The sequence below is a fragment of the Chroicocephalus ridibundus genome, chromosome 9 (assembly GCF_963924245.1).
Source record: "Chroicocephalus ridibundus chromosome 9, bChrRid1.1, whole genome shotgun sequence".
In the NCBI taxonomy this organism is placed as follows: domain Eukaryota; kingdom Metazoa; phylum Chordata; class Aves; order Charadriiformes; family Laridae; genus Chroicocephalus; species Chroicocephalus ridibundus.
In genome coordinates this window covers 50,311,479-50,329,242 of record NC_086292.1, presented here as the reverse complement: position 1 = coordinate 50,329,242, position 17,764 = coordinate 50,311,479, and the positions used below count along the sequence as shown (strand labels likewise).

The 17,764-nt window shown below is 47.7% G+C and overlaps 1 protein-coding gene across 7 annotated transcripts in view; it reads right to left on the bottom strand.

Annotated features, from left to right (window-relative positions):
• The window catches only part of PPIP5K1 (diphosphoinositol pentakisphosphate kinase 1), a 49,743-nt gene that overhangs the window by 17,967 nt on the left and 14,012 nt on the right, over positions 1–17,764 (bottom strand). For 5 of the 7 annotated variants that reach the window (XM_063345770.1, XM_063345771.1, XM_063345774.1 and 2 more), the window contains 13 exons: positions 17,405–17,514; positions 15,845–15,930; positions 15,306–15,434; positions 13,347–13,468; positions 12,408–12,590; positions 11,370–11,511; positions 10,509–10,732; positions 9,375–9,502; positions 8,763–8,877; positions 7,493–7,600; positions 6,117–6,233; positions 5,640–5,804; positions 4,443–4,533 (listed from right to left, as the gene is read on the bottom strand). In XM_063345770.1, coding sequence (XP_063201840.1) covers positions 4,443–4,533; positions 5,640–5,804; positions 6,117–6,233; positions 7,493–7,600; positions 8,763–8,877; positions 9,375–9,502; positions 10,509–10,732; positions 11,370–11,511; positions 12,408–12,590; positions 13,347–13,468; positions 15,306–15,434; positions 15,845–15,930; positions 17,405–17,514 — 1,720 coding nt within the window. The remainder of the gene's footprint in view (positions 1–4,442; positions 4,534–5,639; positions 5,805–6,116; positions 6,234–7,492; positions 7,601–8,762; positions 8,878–9,374; positions 9,503–10,508; positions 10,733–11,369; positions 11,512–12,407; positions 12,591–13,346; positions 13,469–15,305; positions 15,435–15,844; positions 15,931–17,404; positions 17,515–17,764) is intronic. The other 2 variants (XM_063345772.1, XM_063345773.1) reach the window with 2 other exon arrangements.

Genomic DNA, 17,764 nt, shown 5'->3' with positions numbered 1-17,764 from the left:
ACACTGCCCTTCCAAAGCACCAGATGCGCACACAGCGAGGAACTTTGCTTACCCTATGGCGAGGAATACGGCATGCAAGGCACTCTCATGCAGAGGAGGGCAACCTAATACCGGTGGCTTTGGCAGCTGCTGGTTTTTGCCTCTCCAAGGTTCTGTAGAGTGACTTGTCTTTATTTAGGGAACACTGGGCATTTGAAACAGGATTCTTTCAACTGAAGATGGCAACTGTGAGTGAGACAAAACGGGCCAAAGCCACTGATAGGCTATAAATTCTCTGCTAAACCATCCTGCATGCTGTACTGAGAATACCAATGGCTAAAAATAACATTACTCCCACATACAAAAGGCTTCCAGAAGGAAGCAGGTTGATATTGTTCTACCTTGTCTGCCAAGGCAAAAAACCCGACATACTGCCTATTAGTATTTAACTGGAACAGCGCAACTGTTACTACTGTTAAAAAGATCCTGCCCATATTGCAAGCAGCTCTTGATTCTAAAATACAGCATCATAGCATGATTTAGGTTGGAAGAAGCCGCTGGAGGCTTCTTTCCCAACGCCCCAGCAGGGACAACTTGAATCAGCTTGCTAGGGGTTGTCCAGTCAAGTTTTGAATACTTCCAAGAAAGGAGATTTCACAACCTTTCTGGTTGTTCCAATGTCTAGCACATTCATGGTGAAAAATTTGTTCCTCCTAGCTAGCTGGAATTTCCCATGCTGCAACTTGTGTCTGTTGGTTCTCGTCCTATGCCACATGCCTTGGAGGACAGTCCGTCTCCGTCTTCTCTGTAACCTGCCATTTCGGTGGTTGAACAGCATCAAGGTCTCCACTCCCCACAGCTTCTGATCTGAACAAGCCCCACGCGCTCTGCTTCTTCTCCCAGGTCATGGGCTCCAGCCCCCAGCCACCTCCACTGCCCTTTAACAGGCTTACACCCGCTACACCCACACCCTTCTTGCATCAGGGAGCCCAGGACAGGACGCGGGCTCCCAAGAGGGGATAGAGGGGAAGAACCAAATCTCTCAGCCTGACGGCTGTGCTCCTGCTAACCCAGCAAAGCATGCCGTTGGCCACCTTTGGTGTAAGGACGTGCTGCTGCCTCGTGTCCACTGGTGGTTCTTCAGAAACCCAGCTCTTTCTCTGCAAAGTTCTTTTTTAGCCAGAGCTTCTTCGGAGAAAACACACAGATCCTGAGTTCTGAGCTATTTACATGTGAGCTCAGCCTAAGCTGATGATATCAGCTCCTGGGAGCAGTGGGGGATGACCGAAAGGGTCCTCATAGGCGCTGAACTTAAGCCATTCCACCGCTGTGACACTGCTGGTAGCTTTCCACAGGACAGACTAGCCCATACGTGTCCTTGGACAAACAGGCGAAGAACTCTTGCCTGCAGAGTGACTGATACCCAAGTCTTAGAAAATTTCCTCCTAATGCCTTAAAGTGAAGCTCAGCGCGGACTTAGCATGAACTGGAATCTGTCAGAATGCAAACAAAATTTTGTCAAGCAGCAGCCAGGATGACGCTCCCAATCATCCTTCCATGACTTAAAAACAAACAACAACAACAAAATGCCAACAGGCTCATTTACTGGCAGATAAAAATGGAACAGAAGATTTTTATGACTTTCGGTCTTGAGCAACCTCGTGTCACTAATCATTAAGCTACGGATACCCCAGTGTTTCTGCTGTCCTACAGTAGACAGAGGCATTTTGCTAGCATCCTTAAGCCAGAGGAGAAGTTACAAATTGTCTACAGTGAGCTCTAGGAGACCCCTGTACCACACGCGCATCCTGAAGACCATAATGGTATACTAGCCATTTGGACTTAAGGTATAGCAACATTTGCTAGACATTACCGTATGTGCATTCAATGTTTCAGATGTTTAAAAAATGGACATCCCTTATTTCCCTACGTGCGTCTCAGCACAAAGCTTCTTGCCCAACGGCAATACACCACTTCCATTGCTCAAACAGCAAGGAAGCGGTTTTCCCCCATTTTGAAGTGCGTTTGCAAGCAAAGCAAGGCACTGAAACCTCCCTAGGCTTCTCAAGCTGGAAGCATGCACACTACTGCAGACAAGCCACAATAACGCACTCGCTCCTGCCCAGACAAACACGGCACACCCCAAAGCCCACTTTGCATACACAAAGCAAGCTCAGCCCGCCCCTTTTCCAAACAGACATTTCAAGGCATATTTTAAATTACAGTACAGACACAATTCCGACAGGTATGGCAGCAGGGTTATTGCAGGAGCTCCGTCCTGCTCCCCGTTCCTGCATGCCTAGACATACGAGGTTACCCCTGAACAGTCGTTCTCCCAGAGACAACGATAGCCAGCCACTGACACGGTCCGGCAACAGGAGGTCAGCTCAACTTCACAAAAGCCGAGAAACAGCAGGTAGAATCCGAATGAACCCCCTCATAGCACAGCTGCTGAGACAAGTATCAAAGCCAATGTTCGAGCTCCCATGAGTTCCATGTTATATCTCACAGAGAGAGCACATTTCAGGTCCTAAAGGGGGAAGAAATCAGATTTCTACAAAACAAGCAGGAAAGGAATCAGGAAGATTCCTTGAAGAGCTTGACTTTTACAGGTAAAGAGGCATAATTCTTCTTAACAGTTCTCAGGTTAAGAGAAATTCAGAGACATCCTAATAACCCAGGATTGTGCAAGCTGGTGTTGCACAATTTGTTGGTCTCTCCTGCTCAGCCCTTCTGTGCCTGCAGGTGCAAGACTCTATGGAGAAGAATGGCGGCTGGACTGAGTCTGCAGCTAGAGGTCTACTGTCACAGATCAGGTCTATCAATTCCCACTCAACGTTTTGTCTCTGCAGAGCTTCACAGCTGGGAGAGTGACCAGGACAGGCTTCCCCGCAAGGCAAGTCAGGCAAGAACCTCAAGTTAAACCTGCTGGGATCACATTTCAAATTTTGTTGTGAAGGAAAAGCAGTACTGTACAAGGGTCCAGTAGAGTAGTAGTCTTCTCTATTGCCAAAACAGACATTCCTCAGAAACCTGGAAAAGGCTGTAGTAAACAGGCTCTCAATATCTGCTGTCCAGAGCACGTGCCTTCTGGTACTCAGACATCCAAACAGTAAAGACAGTTTGCATGTGGCGTTTGACGTACTCAGTAATTTTCCAAGCAGATGCACTTCCTTGACTGTGTGCCATCTCAGAAATTCTCACATTGATTCACAGGGCTTCACAGAATAACCACAGGCTTCTTCAAGCCTAAGCACGGCAGTCTATTACAGCTTACTTAATCCTGCAGGCGCTCTGTTAAAAGCAGATGTAAATAGATGCACTACCTGAAAAAGCACATTCAAAACCCACTATGGCCAAGGCTATTGTACCTTTGTGAAAATAATATGCATCAGCCATTCCTTCTTAGATTTTTCCAACTGGCTGGGAGCATAGCTGGCAGACTCCAGGGATACTTCCTAACCACTCTGAAGAAAATTCCCTTTACTTGGTAAGAATTAGCTTCCAAAGAAGCAGCTCATTCAAAAGTGACAAAGAAATGATCAGGCCTTTCAGAAATCTCTTGGCTGCAGGATGTCCACATAACAGAGTAAAGAACTGGTAAGCCAGAACCACTGCAAGTCTACGGCCATGACATAATGCAAAAATTATTTAAAAAAAAAAAGAAAAAAGAAAGTGGGCATAACTTGGGCATTTTCACCCCCTGGTGCTTATTAGTCATCTGCAAGATCTAGGTTTCACAGCTGTCTTTGAACCTCACGACAGCAAAGACAGCTTTTCAGTTTCCAAATAGATCTTGCTTTAGCAAAAATATTTCTGGAACAATTTCAACTATTAAGACATAGTTCAGGTTAGGACGGCAGGGAATGCTACTCTCAAGGACAGGCAGAGAACCCCAAATGTCCAAAAATATTCTCTTCCTCTGGCTACCAGTCAAAGAATGGCTAATCAGGGATTCCTCAATTAGAGAGCTGTCAAACACCGTTGCAGATGACAGATCTGTTCCACACAAGAGATCTTTATGAAACAAAGGCAGAAACATAATAGCCCTACATGAAGAGCAGCTTTGCGTGTAAACTACTGTTTTGCAGAACAGAAAGCACGCTATTTCTCACCTAAAATCATCTCTTCCTACTAAGTTCAGAAATGGTATAACAAATGACAGCAACATGGAACCAGAAGGCCAGCCCGCAAATACGCAGCTTGCTCTGCTGCTCCCATACTATAAAGGATGAAAAGTGCATCTTCTGTAGCTAGAAGCTGAAGGAGAAGATCATACACAAAAGGAAATACAGTAAGATAGTCTCTACAGTGGTCTAAACAATAACACTAAAAGAAGACGTAATACACACAGAGAGACATACAAGGAACTTAAGCCAGATGTGTATGTGGAGAGACAGACAGATGCCCACAGAAACAGAGCGGCACAGGTGAGCAGGCTGGTTACGGGTCACGTACAGTACCTAAGCCACTTTGCTTCATCTCAGAAGACTGCCTGGAATAAGTGCTGAAGAGGCGATAACCTCCTGATTTGGAAGAAGATTCAGATAGCACCTGCAAAGACAGACAGTATAATCAGTGCCGTGCTCTAAGTTACCCACTGGTCTCAAAAGCCTTTATACATCAATTGAAGGTAAAGAAAAGCCGGTCTCTTCCTTAAAAAAAAAAAATCACATTTTTCAAGACGCATAAAGTACTCCTATGCTAAAATTGTGACAGTGCACGCTCAATTTTCATTTCAAGTTCCTGTTGGGTTGTGGAACAGTGGAGATGAACGGAGATCAGGTACTGAGCTCCTTGTCTCCCGAGAGTCTTGCTGAGATAACTGGGACATAAACTTCCTTCTTTAGCAGCAGGAAAGCATATCCCCTTCAGCTTAGTACGTGCCTGTTACAAAGAGCCCCTGAGTGCTGCATGCAAAGATTACATCATGAGTGACACAAAGATGTAAGCCAGCTAACAAATACCTCAAGCCCTAACTCTCTGCTTCCACTGGTTCAGAAAAGAGATAGCAAAAATGTCTGCAAAAGCTCTCCAAAAGGAGAGGGAATTCTGGAGCACTTTGAAGGTGCCAGCCACCTGCCGACTGTGAAGCTAGCCTTATGACACATGTTGGCCCTGAAGGAGAGAAGTACGAACAGTAAAATCGATCTTTGTTACTTTAGCAGATCAGTGAATGGGACACTTCTAAACCCTGACAGTTTAAACACCCTCTAATAAACCCATGGGTTAGCAGGGACCCCCGCTTTGTGTGATATCTTAGATGGGAGACAGGAACGAGAAACGTGGAGATGACCTGCGGGAGGCAAAGGCTGGAGTCTAAGGGAAGGCAAAGATGTCTCTGGCTAGGAGAAGAGGTTGCATGCAATCTCGTAGCTTGTTACGCTGATGCCTCTACAGAGCACGTGATCCGAATGCTTCTTGTGTTTCTCAAGCATTTCCTCACTTGCTCTTCCTCATCAGTTCCTCTGACCTGGGCTCCCCCTGTCCTTTGCCAGTGAGGAGTTTGGGAAGTCTGCCTTCCAAAAAATCCCTCTAACCTCTGCAGATCCTTTCCCAGAATCAACTCAAACTCTGGCACGTTAAAAGGAATGCCAGGAAAACAAAACCAAGCAAAAGACCTCCATTAGAACAATCGAGGGCGCCCATGGCACTGTTACCTCCATGGACCCTGTCTTCCTGTTCCTGATCAGCGGAGATCTGCGCTGAAGGCTGACGGGCTCAGAAGGCTGCGGAGACCTTTGCTGTGCGTGGTCTGGCTCATCAATGCTCTTCTCTTTGGAGAGGTCCTCCATGCTGCCTTGATCGGCTTTCTTGTCCTCATTCTGCAGTAAGGAAACATCGACACCTGCAGGCACCTGGCCTTCGCGAGTGCTGCCCAGGCACTGACTCCAGCCCTGGGCCTCCCGGCTCCGCGGAGCTCAGGAGGACGCCAGCGTTCCCCATGCCTGCCCTGACAAACCCTGGCAGCTGGGGAAGGCAACCCGCTAACCGCCCGCGGGCAGGAGGGAAAGGCCAGGGGTGACGGTGCTGCTGGAGAGGGGCCGTCGGCAGTGCCCGGCAGAGCGGCGTGGTGCCCAAGGGCCGGCGACGGCCGATCCCCTGGCAGGGCAGCCGGCGCCAGGCAGCGCGCTCACCTCTGACGAGGCAGGGCGAAAGCCGAACCCCGTGGGCACGTTTCTGTCCTCCTCACAGCCTTTCACGCCAGGGCTGAAATGCAGCTCCACGTGGAAACGCTCTTCTGAAGACGGGTCCTGCGAACATGAGGCACGGGGAATAAGTAAATAAATAAGAATCAGTCCCACCGTCAGCACAGGCCACAGTCCGGACCTGGGCCAGCCTGCCATGCCCGTGCAGCACACATCCCAAGCGCATCCTTTTGGAAGGAAAGCTGAAGCAACAAGAAACCACAAACATCATGGCTCTAGGTTCGTTTCATCCAAAAGGACAGCCCTTATTAGCACAAAGCTGAGGCATTCAGATTGTTGTTATTTTGTGACAACAGCCACCAGAAGAGCAAAACAGAACGGGCTACATGTTTATATATATGTACACAAACCTAAACCACAGCCCCTTCCGATCCACTCCTGTGGCAAAACCAGCACACACCGGGGCAGGGAGAGATCGACTCCCTCCTGGACCTTTAGTCACGTTGTTCCAAGACTTAAGTAACTGTCTCTAACGTATAGATTATTTTTTTAAAGGAAGTCAGAGCTTTTTCTTTATCTGGCACTAATGCTGTAAACCCAAAAGTTTCACCATCTCTACTTACTAACAGATTCGCACCGGTATTCAGACTTTTCTCTTTTTTGGACAAACAGCACCAGGAAATATTTCACTTGTACCATTAGAAGCCCACATCAGCTCCGTGAATACAAGATTCTAACTCTGCAGTGTCCGGAGGAAGGGGACTGCTCCCCTCACCCACCACCTCCCGCGGCACAGAACCCGTCACAGCCTGGGGCCCGGTACCTGCAGCTCGGTGCCAAACCTACTCCTGGTCACCACCTCCGGCTTCCACATCCCAGCTGTTGTTTAAATGATTCTCCTTACTTCCTGAAGATATCAGTATATACTTCCCTAACTGTATCAGTGGATTTTTAAAATAGAAAAAGTTTATGAACGTGGAATTTCTGGATGTTTTCCAGAAATATTTGGAAAAAACTGCCAAATATAATTTGGGGGTTTTTTTTCCTGTTTTTTTTTCCCCTACCATTCATTCATAGTTAATATTAAGAAACAGCAAATTATTTTGTGTTAGGAAATGCTTTAAAATAGATAGTATTGATTACTTAAGTTTGGTGTTACTGCTCAGGGTGGCATTCCGCTTACATGTAACAAGCATTAAGCCTCCCACTTAAACATGAAAACTAGCAGTTGTGTTAATGGTCTGCCGGTCTTTATTCTCAGGCGGAGAGAGCTCAGGTTACAGACTTCCCAGCTGAACTCATCTCTCGGGACTGTGCCTTGCATCATGGCAGGAAGGATTCTGTCCTACAGCTATATCCCTCACCTTGTTGTTGTCCTCGTAGAGCATGATAACAATCTGGGTCATGTAGTTCAGCTCTGAGATAGCACTCAAATAGTCCATGGCTCTCTTCCACTGCTGGTCTTTGTTTTCCTGATATATACACATAAACAGTCGCATGGAATAAGCAACAGCAGACACCTTGCAGCATTCAGTGAAATGGGTCTGAGAGAGTTTGTCTCTCCACAAGATAACAACATTGTCAGGACAAAAAAACACCTTGCTTAACTTGCACAAGGAGAAATGACCTTGCAACGAGGGCAGGGTGCTTACGGTGAGGAGCAACTGCATGGAGGGACAGTGCAGCTACCCACACAACCCGCGTGCAGACCTGAGCACACCCAGCTGCCAGCCCCTGTGCCATGCTGACGGGAGAAACGCATAACCCACAGCCCCTTCCCAAACACAGTCCGTCTCAAACAGTGGCCTGCAGAATGGAGTACTTTGCAGAAACCTCAAAAAAAAAAGCACAAGGGATGAACTTGTGCTAAACAAGGGACCAAGTGCAGCTGCTTTAAACAATGCTGAATGCAAAGGCCACAGAGCCGTGCCAGAGGGGAAGCCCTCGCTGCTTCCCACCGCTGCTCTCAAGGCATTTCAGAACAACATACTCAAAAATGGGAAAATAAACCAGAGAGTCTATCGAGGAGTCTAAAGCAGAGCTCTTCTTAGGGTCTGCTTGGCATTTCCTTCAGGACCAAGTGAAGGCTGGATTGGATGAGTTAGTCCCCTAAAAATGTGTCATCTGTCCCTCTGGTAGAGAGCACCCCCTATGCATTTGCAACCTCCAGTCACTTCCTCCGTAGCCAACTGACTTTCTTGACTTAGAATTGACAGAAAGTCACTAAATAACACGGCCAAGGGGCGTGTTATTTAAATAACAAATACCGGGTTGAAGGAATAAAGGGTTGAAGGAAGCCTGAAGAGAGAAATCCCCTCATCCCCATTGCCTCACACTGCTATCCTCCTACACGGGTCAGCGCTCTGCTCGTCTGAAACCAGCAGGACAGCCCTTGGAGAAAACATGCCTCTGTACAAGCAAGGCAGGCAGTGTCAGGACTGAGGAAGAACAATCCTCCTACATGCCAGGAAGGCAGGAAGCTGCAGCATGCAAACACAGCGGAGATGGAGCTGGCACGTCCTCACTGGGGGAGCTGGCTAGAGGGGCAACTACAAACATACACTCTCCACCTTGGGAAGGGCCGCTGGAAAGAAGCAGGGAGGCTTACTCTGTGAGCATTGCTGGGACACTTACATCCAGGAGCCCCCCATAGCGGAAGATACTGAGCAGAGAGTGCACGTGGCTCTCACTGGTGAAGTAGAGCCGCGTCCGAACGTGGCGACCTGGTGACAGAACTCCTCTTGAGTACCTAAACCAAAATCAGCCCAGGGTTACTCACAGCCTGCCAATGAAGTGTCATCTATACACAGCAGCATTTCCACATGCTTAACGGAGTAAGATAACACCACACTAGGAACCGTCAAAGAGCAGCAGGAACAGAACAAACAGTGAGAGCATCAGGCACAGAAGCAGCAAGTTTTGTGGTATCCCAATGGAGACACATGGTGGGGCAGAGGTGGCCTCATCATACCACCACTTGCCCCTTGCAGAGACAGGGACGAAGGCACCACCATCCAACTACAAAGGGTGTAAGCTTCTGTGGCACCATACTCCTGCTCCACAGTCTCAATGTGTCTTTCCATTTCCCTGCCAGTTCCAGAAGAACCAACATGCCTCCCTCTTGGTGCGTCCTTCAGTGTTTGTTCAGAGCCTCCTTCCACACCACTACACTCTTCTGGCATGGCTCCCACACACCGCTCCAAAGCTGCCCTCCCCACCAGCAGCTGCGTGCAGCACAATCCTTACAAGGGATGTAGTTTGTTGACAGACTCATCTTCATGGGTTCTCTGTAGGTCCAACTGGATCTTTTTAATGAGAGGAAGACAAAAGCCAATAGCAATCTCCAGTTTTTCCTCCTTATTAATCCCATATTCCTGCAGGAACAAAACAATAGATACCCTTTGAGCCCTGGTTCTTTGCTGCATCCTCACATGAAAGGAGGCTGGACTTCAACGGTCCTGTCCGCAAGCACTATGGTTAAGCAAGGACAGAAAGGGAAACGCCACTCAGCGCCTTTCTCTTATTTTTTCCCCATGTATCGCAAAGGGTAACAGAGACTCCTCTGAGAATCCCAGTCTGTCTAGACATGACTGTCAGTATTCTTCCAACAGCTGAGAGGCACAGGTGCCATCAAGGAACCTCCTCTCATGACACACAAACTTATACCCTGACCTGGCATGAGTATTAATGCAATGACCGCTATTTGCAAAGATAAAACTTTAAGAGCTACGCTAGAAACAGCCAAACTGCATCTCATGAGGAACACTGTGAAAAAGCTTAAGACCACGTCTGCTCTACACGTGCAATTGGACCTTGCCGGTAGAAGCTTGTCCCATGCAAACGAAGCATTTATCCAGAAGTAGGACAGAACAATGGTGAAGGCAGAGATCCATTGCACGTGGCGCTCCTTTCCCCTCCCACGTTCATGGGCAAAAACTTTGTGAGAAGCAAGCCAACTTTGTAAATTGAACAAGTTCTCGTTTGACAAGAATAACAAATTTTCCAGAACAAGCCTCCACTTTACCACAGAAATCTCTCTTCCCCCGTACAATCTTACGTGTGGAGAATGGGACGTTGCTGTAGCGCACACACGCAGCTCGACGCCGTGCTGTAACACACTACGATGAACACAGAAAAGCTGCTGCGTCAGCTGTTCGTTATTCTGACGCTGCCAGAACCCTCACCCAGGAAGCAAGCCCTGCCACATCTTAAGTCATAAATGGTTTTGGCCTTATACAAAGACTAAGAGATATATCTGAGAAATACCTGTAATACTCTGCCTTGAGAGTTAACGTGCAAGAGAATCAAGAGGAAACAGACAGGGAAAGGGGTCAGAAAGTGACACCACAGACATGGTCACACAGGCAGGACAGGCTATACCTGGGGTATGATCACATCTGCCAGGGCTTTGGAGAGTTTGAAGAGTTCAGCTGTGCCTTCCAGCTTCAGTGTACAGTTGTGCTGTACGTCATACTTGATGCAGTCATAGATATCAGGGATCTTGCTGATGTCGTAACGCCCATTCTTCATGCGGAAATCTCGCTCCAGCTTACTCCAGCGTTGCAGCATCAGTTCTAAAGTCTCACTGTGGTACAGCTGCAGGTCTAAACAGCAGAGAACACCAGACCACACTGACATCCTGACTGCTTCTGCCCGGATTTCAAGGGACAGCTGTGACTGACTTCTCCCAGCACAGAGGGGCTCCGACTATCATGTCACCCGCAGGAATCCCAGACTGGAAAAGCCACTGGACCCGTTGCAGAGTTTTAACCTGCAGCAATACACTACTTCAGAAATACTTGAGAAGAGTGAGACTGATTGCCTGTTGGCTTACGTCTGCCATAAATCACGTGAAATGTCCCACAGATGCCTTTTTAAAACCTGTGCGTTGTTATTAGGAAAGTTCTTAAGAGATGAGCAAACTGTGACTGAAAAACTTGCTGTTTATAGTCTTGGGCTCCCCCCCAGGAGATACTTGGAAAAATCAGGCATACCTCTCCAGGCTATGCTGCTGCTCTTTACATCCACTCTGAACCCAAGATGCACATATAATTTCCTTTACATGACAGCTCTCTCTAACAGTAGCAGAAAGCAGAATAGGAGCCTTCTACACCAATAGCAGATACAGAATTTAACTTCAGAATTTCTTTACTACAGACAAACATAAACCATAGTGGTGTTTGGGAGCTCTGAAGATGTAGCAATAAATGAATCTGCACCAGACCCTTTCCTGATGCTCACCTGCAGATTTTGGGTCTTCCAGACGTTTTCGTATCTGGGACGTGAGGTTCTCAATCAGGGTGAACACCTGGTTACAGACCTCTACCGGGTTCTGGATAAATGTCATGGAGTTGAGCAGAGAAGCACTGCCTGTAGGTGCTAGCTGAGAGGAGGTACCGGTAGAGATCAGTTAGTATCTTTACAAACTGGGAACACAAAATGTCTGCCCTTTGCAGCTGTACCACTTTCTGATCAGGTACACAAGTTGTGCTCCCAGCTAGGTGTAGTACGCTGGCCTGTTCCTAGGGGTAGTTAGGCATGTTTTAAAACCTTCCTCAGGACCGACCTCAAAAAGAGCAAACAACTGCTCCCTTCAGATCAGACCTCCCTCCACCTACAACATCCACTCTTGTCCCACTTTGCTTCTCTGATTGAGCAGAAGGGCTTCATAGAAGTTTTAAGTAGTTCTTTGAGGTGAAAAATATATTCCTTAATGGTAATGGATTTCAGTCTGGTAATCAGATCCCAAAGTCCGGGAAAAATAGTGTTTTGGGGACTTGTCAGAGAAGCAGCTATAGTGCTCTTACTGGTTGCTGTGCTGGATGCAGCCCACGCTCCCTTCTCTGCAGTTATCAGACACTGATAGGAGCACAAAAGGGTTTATATCCAAAAGATCTGTTCACACATGCACAAAGCACAGATCTAGAATATGGCAAGGCATACTCCCTCTCCACGGCAACTGGGGCTGTTCTGGGCAGCATGCAGTAAACCACGAGAACTCTTCTTTTAGCACCCCATGGGAATAAAATGCACTGGGACTTCTAAAGGGTACCATGACGATTCTTGAAGGGAACGGTGGAGAAGGGCAGGGGCTATTACCCCGCCAAACCCTTCCCTTTCCCTTCTTAAGTTCTGTTTATATCCTGTAATTTTGACCAGAACTGATCTCAGACTAACCAAACTACTGTTCACACAGCAGCAGGCTTCACGTCGAACCACTGGAGCAACGCTATTCTCCTTCCAGAGACAGGAAGCAATAAAGTCACCTCGGTGCTTTACCTTTTCGTAATCCTCTTCACAGAACTCGGCATCCTTCTGCATGATTTCATGCAGTCGTGCCTTCACCCTGTGTTGACAGCTGCTAAGGGAATCACTGTCACTGTCCAGGAGACCGTTCATGTTGGCACTTTTCACCATTTGCACCAGGATGGGGGTCAGCTCTCCTTCCAGGGCCAGCAGACCCTAACGCAACACAGAAAAAGACTTCAGTTATGTGCAACCCAACCAACAAACATTTCTGGTAGTTTCATGGTGAGCCGTCAGTCAACCTGATTGAAATCTCAACTGTCCTTGAAGAGCAGTTTCACAGCCGCAGCAGCTACGGTCACCAGTGATGCTGGCATGCTTCTAGAGCTATTTGAGGCAAAAGCCCAGCTCTGCCTGCAGCAGCCCCAGATTTGTCTAGGCAATTGTTGAGCAGCCAACGCAGTTTGCTGGAAAATGTTGATACAGCAGAGGCTCTGAAGAACAGCTGAAGTCACCACAGGATTCCCCTCAGCTCGAGCTTTAACTGCAGATGAACCTGTCTTCTCTCCAGCCCCCACCCCACACTGCACCAGAGACCTTTTTTTCCCCTTTTAAATCCAGCCCTCTGGCTGAGCAGTCATCCAAGAAACTCTCGTTCTGCAGGCAATTAATACTCAACAACAGGTCTGATGTGCCCTACCATCAAACACCAGCACTACTCCATAACCAACTCCGTCTCCAGTCAGAGTCCTATCCTGGACAGGACACTAAAGGTAACAAACGTGTGCAGCTACACTGGATTCCCAGCACCACCCCGTACACTTGCTGTTAGCACAGTGTACCACCGTCCTCCCAAGAGAGGGAGAAGTTCCTAGAACGGCTCCTTCCTCATCACCAGAGGTTTTCCTTTAGAACTGGCATATTTCAAGACTAATGCAGCAGACTAACAGACGCCCAAAAGAGAGGAAGGACCTTTGCAAAAGCTGCTGCTGTCATCTGAACACGTCCCTCGTCCGAGGCGTAGATCTTGAGATCATGACGGTAGGTGCTGTGCAGTCTGAGCAAGCCGCATCCAGGGAAACCAGCGTAATCACCTGAAACAGAGAGCAAAGTCAAAATTAATATGCTGACACCTGCAAAACTATCAGCTGAATATACTGCTTTAGACAACAAACTCTATCACGGTAACAAAGTTACGCAGAGAATTAATCACCTTCATAGCCCACATTCAGGCTACTCCAAAATAGACAGTTCTAGCCATACGTCACGACTAGAAATCCAATTCAGGCTTCACTTAACTTGGAAAAGTTCATTTTGAGGAAAAAAAGTGAGGATTCACCAGTCAAGTCTGATGCTGCCCAAATTCTGCAGCATCCCTTTCTGAACAGTCCGTAGTCGTCCTGCTCGTGTGAATACCCCTCTACAGGATAAAGACGCACACAAAAAACGCCTCCTCCTACTTGTTCCCTGCAGGAGAGCGGGCACGGCTGCCACCAGAACTGCAGGCAGAGCTATTCAGCAGGGAGGCACCCGGCTTCCAAAGCATACCCTGTAGAGCTACGATTACCTTGTGGCACAAAACGCCAGTTTATTTACGATGGCTGAGTCAGCCACAGGAGTCAGATCAGTAACGGGAGACAGTAACTCATGCAGCTCTTGAGCCTAGCCCTCCAAAGCCAGCACAGTGGTGACTAATTGGCTGCTGCCTGGAATCCCATGATGATTTTGAGCAGTAGTCAGTCACATTGCAGGCGAAGACGGGAAAACTATTCCCAGCTCTGAGCTCACAGCTCAGGGAAACGCCCTTCTAAGGCGAGGACAGACACTTCACTGTAGAAGCTTAACAGGTTGGTTAAGCTTGACTTCCCTTTGCGAATCCATGCTAGACCACTCCCAATCACCTTCCTGTCCTTCATGTGCCCAGAAATGGTTTCCAGGATTAGCTTCCCAGGGACTGTGGTGAGGCTCCCATCCCCTGGATCCTCCTTCTTGTTGTTTTCGAAGGTAGGAGCGACATTTCCTCTCCTCCAGATCTCAGGCACCTCCCCCAGTCCCCACAATCTTCCAAAAATAATCTAGAGTGGCCTCGCAGTGACATCTGCCAGCTCCCTCGGCACTTGTGGGCGCGTCCCACCAGGCACCAGTTTGCCTAAGTATTCCCTCACCCCATCCTCTTCCACCAAGGGTAACTCTTCCTTATTCCAAAAGGAAATCTTCTCCCATTCAATTTAAATTAGCTTAATTAATTTGAAATTTAATTAATTAAATTGAATTAATTAAACATACAAGTCAAAGATAAGGAACATCCAATACTGCTCTCATCAGATTGATACAGTAGCAGTGTATTACCTCTGACTCTTTACTTGGATGAAAAAGGCAATCTCAGCCTTTTTTTTTGCCCTTTGGGATCTTGTTGATCTGAGTGGGTACTGAATGCTTTTCAGAGTCACAGAATTACGGTGGAGAAAATATGGAGAAATTACCTTCCTATTCTCCTGTCTCAAGGCAGAATTATCTGTGTTCCAAGACAGATTTCCTCTGTTCTCTGCACCTGACCTAAATTCCTTGTTAATCATACATAAATTCTGAATCATATTTGCTGCATCAGAATGTACCTTATTAGAACGGCTTCTCATATTTGAATACTGGCATGTCAGTTGAAAGAATGCTGTTGTGCTCCAAGACATACTCAAGTTTAACCACTGCAGCAGACATCTCTAGCCAGACTAGGGATGGATCTCTGGGGGCAAAACCCACTTGAATTATTTATCCTTACCAGGTCAACTCAACAAAACCAGCAATGACCTGAGTCACACAGGCTGCATTCAGCCCACGGAGTCTGCGCATCCCTCGCGCCGGTGATTAGTCACTGGGGCTGGGCAGGCTGGCACAGTCAGAGGACAGGACCGGAGACAGGCGGACAAAGCTTACCTTGGCCCCCAGGGTACATACAGCGAAAGGCTCGCCCCAGCTCTTCTGCCTGGACTCTGCCTGCTGGTGTCAGCTCTCCACCCCATTTAAGCACCAGGAGAAGGGATGGGGAAGATTCTCGGCGAGCTTCTAGGAGACAAACAGGTACTGACTACATCAGATCTCAAAGCTGAGCTTGCAGGGGGAGAGGAGGGGAGGAAGAAGAGGTTGTCATCAGCACCTTGCAAAGCTTTCTCAACACAAGCCTGACCCAAAATCCCCAGGAACCAAACCAGCAAGTACGAAATTAACAGTCACTACTTTCAGAAGGTATAGGCTGACATTCATGAAATTGGAAGCATAGGCCCTGTGGCACCATCCGGGGTACATTAGTACAGTGCATTAGGCATCGCTCCAACCCTTCACACGATGTGAGCAAAGATAAAGACACGGGTCGCTAATTTTTCTTGTATGTCCAGAGGCCTATATAGGTGGGATAGCTGCGCGTGCTCTTGAACACCAGGCTTGAAGATCATGGCAGTAACATCAGGTTTCTTTACCTTCATCTTCACTTGCAGCTTTTGGATGTCCATGAGGCAGGTAGGTCAACTGAACCTTACGGTTAATGCCAGAAAAATGTCCATACCTGTCACAAAGAGAGGGAGGAAACAAATTTAAACAAATCAACTCCACTCAGCCTTCGCCCAGAGGTCCCTCGGCAGCACACAGCAAAAATACAGCACAGGCAAGAGACTTTCTGCTGTAACACGATTGCCACAGAACACGAACATTTTTGCCATCTACCTGTGACCCAGTACGCACCCCCAGATAAAGTCAAACAACTGCCCCAAACGAAATTCAAAGACCCATTTACTTGCCTGCTTTTCAGCTGACAGCACTCTGTGCTCTCATATCCCAGTGAGGCTTTAATCAGCCTTAGTTAATGTCTATCTACATCTTTAACAAGTGAATTAATGAGATCACAGAAAAACAATCTGCCAGCCGCTCTGAGGATAACCGCATCTATAATGGGCAGAAAGAGCAAGGGAAGGAATCATAGCAAAAATTCATCTCGGTGCTCCACAGACACGGCTCCAACACAGACACTGCCTGCGTATGCCACAGCGAGCTGGGGTTCTGAGAGAAACCCTTCTTTTGTTTATAAATGCCAACACCACCATATGGCCTTTTATTTCGGCTGTACGAAACCTAAGAGGACACAAACATCTTTTCATGTTTTCCAAGTTCCTTTTTGTTCAACTTTTGGCACCAGGACAACCTTATTTAAAACAAGATTTGTTCCGAATTTATCAAAATCATATCAACATGGTCCCTACAGGAGTCCAGTTCCCCTCCCGCAGCAAAGGGAGCTCAGTTTTGTCTCAAGTTGTTAAGCCAAAAACCAGACACACTTGTGTCCTGGTTTCAGCTGGGACAGAGTTAATTTCCTTTCTAGTGGTTGCTGTGTTTCAGATTTGGTACCAAAGGAATGTCAATAATGCATATGGGTTTAGTTATTGCCAGCTATTGTTTATATTTTTCAAGGACTTTTTCCGCTTTGTGTAGAAGCTGAGAAGGAGCCTAGGCAGCAATGGAATGGCAATGGAATATTCCATACTGTAGGCACCTGCTCAGTACATAAACAAGGGTTGGCCGGGGGGCCAGGAACTCGTGAATGCTGCTCGGGACGGTGCCAATTCACTGAGTGGTGAGAGTGACTTATGTTATTATTATTATTATTTTTCCCTTTTCTGTTATTGTTCTATTAAACTGCCTTTATCTCAACCCATGAGGTTTTTCCCTTTCCCTTTATCCTCCTTTTCTCCCTCTTCTCCCCATCCTTCTGGGGAAGAGGGGTGACTGAGCAGCTGTGTGGTCCGAGCTGCCGGGTGGGGTTAAACCACGACAACTTGGAACAACAGTCAGCAGTGGTTTTGATGCCAATGAAAAAATGTTAAGCGCATGGCACCTTTCAGGTACAGCTGCTAACGGGGGATGGAGGAGAATCCGACCTCTGGGGAGCCAGCTGTCCAGGACATCGGCAGCACAGCTTGTTTCTACATCGCATGCTGACCCACGACGCCGACAAACTCACAGTGCCCCGAGACATGAACCCTTACATCTCCAAGACGCTCTTCAGCTGTTCCAGTTTGGATTTCCTCTCCTCAATCTCGCAATCGCTGTGGGTTCCCAGGTCCACCACAAGCTGCCGCGCAATGTCCAGCACCTCCTGTTGGAGAAGCATCCAGCAAGTCTGCCTCAGACTCACCACCATACTCTTGCAAGGCCTCCAGATGGCTTCACCCAGCACCACATTCACCCAGACACTCGTCAGAAACACGTCGTTTCATTAGACACAGCTCAGGCAGGACAAACTTCCACATCCCCACCCTGTGCTCCAGCCCTGTTCAGAACCAAGCAGGTGCCTCTGACTGCCCCACTCCCAAGCCTGGACCCATCTTCCATCAGAGGCAACCACA